General features: G+C 55.1%; 1 protein-coding gene across 1 annotated transcript in view; it reads right to left on the bottom strand.

Moving 5' to 3' along the window:
- The window catches only part of LOC133118852 (neuron navigator 3-like), a 114763-nt gene that overhangs the window by 32076 nt on the left and 75187 nt on the right, over positions 1 to 7500 (bottom strand). Inside the window, exons 11-14 of the mRNA XM_061229108.1 lie at positions 7452 to 7500; positions 6627 to 6746; positions 1344 to 1470; positions 811 to 1087 (exon numbers count right to left, since the gene is read on the bottom strand). The exon at positions 7452 to 7500 is cut by the window's right edge and continues 263 nt beyond it. Coding sequence (XP_061085092.1) covers positions 811 to 1087; positions 1344 to 1470; positions 6627 to 6746; positions 7452 to 7500 — 573 coding nt within the window. The remainder of the gene's footprint in view (positions 1 to 810; positions 1088 to 1343; positions 1471 to 6626; positions 6747 to 7451) is intronic.

Below are 7500 nucleotides of genomic sequence, written 5' to 3'. Positions count from 1 at the left end.
TGATTTAGTAAACAGTATAACACACTATATCTATGTTTGAACTTATGTACAGGTGCAACCGGCCCCTGTTCTCCACCTGGATACAGTGAGACACCTATACCTGTGTGTCTCTCTGTGGGTGTCTCGTGCGGGTGTGTGTCTGAGTGTGTCTGTGTGTGTCTGTGCGTGTCTGTGCGTGTCTGAGTGTGTCTGAGTGTGTCTGAGTGTGTCTGAGTGTGTCTGTGTGTGTCTGAGTGTGTCTGTGCGTGTCTGTGCGTGTCTGAGCGTGTCTGTGTGTGTCTGAGTGTGTCTGAGTGTGTCTGTGTGTGTCTGAGTGTGTCTGAGTGTGTCTGTGTGTGTCTGTGTGTGTCTGAGTGTGTCTGTGTGTGTCTGTGTGTGTCTGAGCGTGTCTGTGTGTGTCTGTGTGTGTCTGAGTGTGTCTGTGTGTGTCTGTGTGTCTGAGTGTGTCTGTGTCTCTCTGTGCGTGTCTGTGCGTGTCTGAGTGTGTCTGTGTGTGTCTGAGTGTGTCTGAGTGTGTCTGTGTGTGTCTGTGTGTGTCTGAGTGTGTCTGTGTGTGTCTGTGTGTGTCTGTGTGTGTCTGAGCGTGTCTGTGTGTGTCTGAGTGTGTCTGTGCGTGTCTGTGCGTGTCTGTGTGTGTCTGAGTGTGTCTGTGTGTGTCTCAGTGTGTCTGAGTGTGTCTGAGTGTGTCTGAGTGTGTCTGAGTGTGAGAAGCACTCCTACAGTACATGACAGGCACAAAGCTGGCTGATAAATGTCTGCCGTACCCCTGCGGGTGTGGCTGAGGGGTGTTGGTGAGAGGGGGGTGTGTACCGGGGGTTTTGGTGCTTCCGGGGGGGGGGCCCTTGGTCCTGGGGGGTGTGATGCCCACCTGGGCGGTCATGCCTCTCCTCCAGGAGCCCGTCTGGGACACGGGGAGGCCGGTGGAGCGCCCCGTCCTGTCGGGCTCCTCATAGTGCGCTGGGGAGGAGGAGGAGGAGGAGGAAGGCTTCCTGTGGCTGGGGTCCATGCCAGCATCCAGCCCCTCCTCTACTTTCTCTGGTCTGCTCCAGCTAACGCTGTCATGGGCTGAGTGCTTCTGAGTATCAGCCTGTAGGACACACACACACACACACGCGCACAGACACACACACACACACACACACGTACACCAGAAATTACTTTTCAACCCATAAAAGCACTGAAACAAGAAACCAGGTTGGCTAAAAATGTAATCTAAAGTAGAGTGGTCACAGAGAACAGAGTGTGGACATGCTGTTCTCTCTCTCTCTCCCTCTCCCTCTCCCTCTCCCTCTCTCTCTCTCTCTCTCTCTCTCTCATGCGCACACACACACACACACACACACCTTTGCCTCTTTACTCTTGCGGTGCGAGGCGGAGGTCCTGGAGTAGCTCGGTGTGTTCAGGTCATCAGTGCTGATGTTGTCCAGGGTGTCACTCAGCCCACTGCTCACAGAGCTGCTGTCATCCCAACTGAGAGAGAGAGAGAGAGAGAGAGAGAGAGGGAGGGAGGGAGAGAGGGGGGGGAGGGGGGGAGGGAGAGAGAGAGAGAGAGAGAGAAGGGGGAGAGGGAGAGAGAGAGGGGGGAGAGAGAGAGAGAGGGGGGGGAGAGAGAGAGAGAGAGAGAGAGGGAGGGAGAGAGAGAGGGGGGGAGGGAGAAAGAGAGAGAGGGGAGAGAGAGAGAGAGAGGGGAGAGAGAGAGGGGGAGAACTGTTAGCACTCAACATCAGGTGTGATTTCCTCAGCTCCCTCAAAAGGACACGATGCCTTTCGGGGATAATATTTTAAAAAGGAATGGGCCTCGGTCTCATTTATCATGGCACCCTGTCAGAAACAGGAGAGTTAGTCTGAGTCTGGCCCGGTGTCCTGGGGAAACGGCTGCTCAGTGCTCTGCTCGTGTCTGCGGGGGGCACAGCGGTGGGCCTGCGATTTAACATGACGTGTCTGACCTTTAAAACCTGCCCACCCACCTCTCCTTCAGAGCCTGGAGTCCCCGTTATTCCACCGCCTCTGTGTGACTGTGCTTCCCCTGGCTGCCACTGAACTGGTCAACCGGCTACCAGCCGTTTCAAAACCTAGCTTGAGCTGGTCAAGCCATGTTGAGTATGGAGCTGGTCTGAGCTGGTCAACCGGCTACCAGCTGTTTCAAAACCTAGCTTGAGCTGCTTTTTTCTCCAGCAGGGTTGACATGTCAAAGCAGACCCTGGACCTGGGCTCATGTTTCTGGGAGCACCTGTGTGAGAGGTGTGCACGTCCCTCCATCCCACCTGCCCTCCAAAGCCCTCCTGTACTGACCCCCATCTGCTGAAACAGCAGCCTGCCTGAAATCGTCTCCTCCAGCAGCCCTGTTCGCGCCCATGTCTGCTGTGACTGGAGCTGGTTTGATGTTGGACTGTTTGTGTATTTACTGTGTCCAGCGTCTGCAGTGTGGACACATCGGTCAACGCCGCGGCCCGTTACAGTCAAAGCTCCGCCGGGGCTCCGTCTCAGCGTTTCCTTGGCAACTGCAGCTTCCTGCGGCGCTCTCTTGTTCAGACGGCGGCTCCAAGGTCACGCTCGGCCCCCGCCCGCGTCACGTCCCAGACAGCTTCCCGAAAAACCAACACGGCCGGGCTCAACTCCACCGGGCGAGCTCCTTGGAGAGAGACGCTTTTTTTTTTTCCGGCTGACGCACTGTGTCTGGAAGTAGAGCTTTGGCGGATTGGGCGGGGGGCGGGGGCGGGGGCGGGGGCGGGGGAGGGGGGTGTTTGTGCTAGAACTGCAGCCCAGGAGAAACAGAGGAGCCAGTCTGCACACCATGAGCGCCCTGAGAGAGGGATGACTGGCCAGCCCGTGTCTCAGGGAGGGTGGGTGACAGTCCTCAGGGCCTCATCAGACACTAGTGATTCCCCCAAGCTCTCCCAGAGCCAGACCTCATTCAACAGAGCAACAGTCATCACAGCAAGAGGGGGAAGATGTTATGCTACATGCGCTGTTTTGTGTATGAAATTATGGCAGGCAATTGCCTGGCAGGTAAAAAGCCATTAGTTTAGACCGGCCACTGACCCAAGCTGCCAGTCAGTGCACAGTTTTACACCTTTAAAGTGATCGCGTGCATAGTGCACAGCAGGGAGACCGTCAGTCTTATGGAAACGACAGCTTGAAGAAATTCCCCATGTAACCGGAGCAGTGGATCGATCGATCGCTCACACACACACACACACACACACACACACACACACACACACACACACACTCACACTCACACTCACACTCACACTCACACTCACACTCACACTCACACTCACACTCACACTCACACTCACACACACACACACTCACACTCACACTCACACTCACACTCACACTCACACTCACACTCACACTCACACTCACACACACACACACACACACACACAGGGCTGTGTTACTCAGCACCTGACCGGCCGTGACCAGTGTCCTGGAATAGCTTCTTATTCCCCCTGTGAAGAGCGAGGAAGTCGTAAACTCCAGGCAGGTGGGCGGAGAGGGGAGGGGGGCTGGAGGGGGCCGGGGAACGTCGGGGTTAAATTATTAATCCAGTCTTCAGACGGCTGAGTCACTGAGTCATCAGAGCCGGGACGCAGGAGCAGAGAAGCCCCGTGGGGCGGGAAGTCAGGGTTTATTTCAGGTGCTGGTGGGGGAGCGGGAGGGGGATGGTGAGGGAGGGGGGTGAGGGCCTAGTGCAGAGGGCATCCTGTCCCGCACGGACAGGCCCTGCTATCGGTCATCACGACCCGTCCGGCTCCGTCACACGCCCCGATCTGAGCCCAGAGACGGAGCTACACGCTGCTCCATTACAGGGCTAATCATCGCCTCGCTGTAAATCACATCATAACCGGCGCACATAACCAGCACTCTGCCCTCACTGCGACAAATTAAACGAACAGCGCTTATTTTCTGAAACGAGTACAAAGTAGGGTCGAACACTGCTCGCCGTCTCCTAGCGCTCAGAAATGTGGAGTGTAGTGTTAGTGCCGTCTGTTTGCCCTGAGAAATAATCTCATACAATATTCAAACCCTGCTTCCTCTCCTCCGGACTGCTCCGCCATGAAGCAGCTCCTCTCCTGAAGCAGCCCAGCCTGGGCAGGAGAGCAAGGCTTCATCACCAACCGTCTCGCGCAAGTTTACACAAGTTCACTTCCAGCGGCGCGGTCCGCTTTCTCCCCACAGACACTCCGGATTCATCGCCCGATGCACGTGCTCCGGTGCAGAGGCACAGCTAATTAACGCAGAGGCAGAGAGACCCTTTCAGCATCTCCACACGCTCGCCCCAAAGCCTCATCCAGTCACGCACTGCTCTGCTCATTCCCGACGGTTAAACCCGCGCAGCCCACATGGCAACACGCCGCAGTCAAAGAGCTCCATTCCAAACACTCTTCAGAACAGATGTGAACTCTGTCTGGACAGGGCAATGAGACGCCTTTGAAAGAAAAGGCAAATAAAGACGTCATTTGCATAAGATCTGCTACGCCTGATCTAACGCCACCCGACCCTCAAACACGGCAATAATTACGCAGCGGACCGAGCGCCTGACAGCCCCACAATGGACCCAATCAGTGGCTTCCGCCTTGTGCTCTGAATGTAAGGCTGACACGGGCGACAGAAACTCCTGTTAGCGCGGAGGCAGCGTGTGGAGACAGCGTGTGGAGACAGCGTGTGGAGACAGCGTGCGGAGACAGCGTGTGGAGACAGCGTGCGGAGACAGCGTGTGGAGACAGCGTGCGGAGACAGCGTGCGGAGACAGCGTGAGGAGACAGCGTGCGGAGGCACGAAGGCGCGTACTCACGGCGGAGCTGAACCTCCTGCGGTGCGGAGCGGGAGGCGAGAGGAGCCACACCTGTCTGTCTGCGCGGAGAGAGGCGTCTGCTCTGAGCCGTAACCGTGCCGACGGAGAGAGACACCCCCCCCTTCCCCACACACCCACCACGGCTCCCCCCACCTCTGCACTTCAGGAGAGATGTCTGCCGGAAGCTTCCGGGAAGGCGGGAGCAGAGGAGAGGCGGTGAGGAGGGACGTGTTTGTTCGCTCGCTCGTGCGTGATGTTGGAGACGGAGTCAGAGCTCCGACACACTCCTGCACTTTCACCACGGACCGCGCCACACCCGCAACCCGCTGCCGTTACCCAATCAGCCGGCTGGCTGACGGGGTGTCAGACGGACCGCGCTCTCAGATCGATGACGGACATGATCTGAAAATGATGTGAATCCTGGCCCTCTCAGTTCCACTGATCTGGATGCGAATGACGATTTGGTCTCGCGCACCGCGTTATTTAATTTGTGGGGTGTTATTAATGCATGACCCTGGCGGGGAGACCACCAGCCTCCAGCTTGCCCAGATCAGACAGAAAGACGCTCATCAATACTGCATGCTGCGTGTATTTATAGAGACCCCGCACATCTCTGTCTCTTCTCTTCTCCATTCTCTCTTTCTTTCTCTGGCTTTGCCGAGACTCTCTGCTGATTTACGGGCTGATGTAGATGTGAGATATCCCGCTGACGACTCTCGATGACGGATGGGTTTGCATGACAGAAGAATCACTTACCCAAAAACAGACCGCAAAACAAATAAACCATCTGTCAGTCGGTGCAGTTTTCATCACACAAACAGGTAAACAGACCGCCGCAGAGATACCAACAGGCCTATTAAAAGCCAATTTCTAATTATGTGGAAGATATATTTGCTAAAAACTACCGAAGAACATCAACCTGGTATCCAGCATCTTAGTAAACTGCAGTACCTGCACTGCCAAACAAGTCTTCTCAAGTCTTGAAATGAGACTTAAAATCTTATTTAGATCTCCCAAATATTAAATATATTAGCTCGTTTAAAGTGACGGTTTGCTTGACAAGCGATAATGTCTAACCCTGACTGTCTCATCACACTGACAATCTTTGAGTCATATTTATGAAAACAGGAACAGAAATAAGATGGGAACGCTTCTTGAGATTGAGGTGTTTTTGTGGTGTTGATTAGCGTCTGAGTGCTGCAGCTGCACACAGGAGCAGAAGCAAGCAGGCCCTTCCCTGATTGCAGCACTCTCCTGACTCATTTGCATGGCAATTAGCCCGGCGCTAAAGTCATTTAGACTTCTGCGACTGCCGGTCATTATCATCACGCCTGCCGTCTCCGAGTCTCTTAATTCATCTTTAAATAGACTGCTGTTGACATGACGACTCCCGTGTCAGAGACAAACTTCACAAGGCCTTTAACGCCCCGCTAACGTCTCCACCGTCTGCAGAGGAGAGCCAACGCGGGTGGAGAATATGAGTGGGATGTGCAGCCAGTCGGATGAGGCGATTAGACAGTCAGCCGATTAGAGAGACATTTTTATCGGGGCAGACTGTAGCCCTCGTGGATGTACGGTTGATAAGACAGAGCAGGGGCCAATCCCCCCTGGAGCAATGTTGGGGTTAAGGGCCTTGCTGAAGGGATACACTGGGGTCTGAACCGCCAACCTTCTGGGTCCAAGTCAGCCGACTAAGCCAATAGGCTAGGCTGGCTTTAAAGACCGCTGGTGATGGTTTTACAGGGTAGGTAGCTTATTATCTGGACAGCTGGGATAGATACAGGATGTTGGTGCACATGGAGCTAACAGGTGAGTGTCTCACCTGTCCAGGTCTCCCTGCAGCTCCTTCACGCCTCGCTGGATGATGTCACGGGAGGGGGCCAGGTCGGGGGCGCGGCCCAAATTCCGGGAGTACAGGTTCAGACCCCCGTCCGTCATGTACCTGCGGGAGGGGAACCAATCACGCGGATGAGTGACGGGGGGTGTGTGTGTGTGTGTGTGTGTGTGTGTGTGTGTGTGTGTGCGTGTGTGCGTGCGTGTGCGTGTGTGCGTGTGTGCGTGCGTGTGTGCGTGTGTGCGTGTGTGTGTGTGTGTGTCGGGGGGTGTGTGTGTGTGTGTGTGTGTGTGTGTGTGTGTGTGTGTGTGCGTGTGTGTCGGGGGGGGTGTGTGTGTGTATGTGTGTGTGTGTCGGGGGGCGTGTGTGTGTGTGTGTGTCGGGGGGGGTGTGTGTGTGTGTCTGTGTGTGCGTGTGTGTGTGTGTGTGTGTCGGGGGGGTGTGTGTGTGTGTGTATGTGTGTGTGTGTCGGCAGGGTGTGTATGTGTGTGTGTGTGTGTGTGTGTGTGTGTGTGTGTGTGTGTGTGTGTGTGTGTGTGTGTGTGCGCACGTGCGTGTGTGTGTGTGTGTCGGCAGGGTGTGTGTGTGTGTGTGTGTGTGTGTGCATGTGTGTGTGTCGGGGGGTGTGTGTGTGTGTGGCTGTGTTCAAAATTGCATACTGAGCATACTACACATACTACCTTTCAATGAAAATCAGCCTGAAATTTAGTGCGAGTAGTAAGCTAGTATGCGGTCTCAAACACAGCCTATATCTTCCGATTCCTCTTCTTCTGTGGTAGTGTATATTTGAGTGTATTAGCGTGTGAGTCTCACCCGCTGCTGACGTCCTCGGCCCGGCCGTTCTTGGCCAGCAGGTCGCCGT

This window comes from Conger conger, chromosome 19 (assembly GCF_963514075.1).
Source record: "Conger conger chromosome 19, fConCon1.1, whole genome shotgun sequence".
Classification (NCBI taxonomy): Eukaryota; Metazoa; Chordata; class Actinopteri; order Anguilliformes; family Congridae; genus Conger; species Conger conger.
Note: the sequence above shows the minus strand (reverse complement) of the source record. Positions and strands in the feature narration are given on the sequence as shown.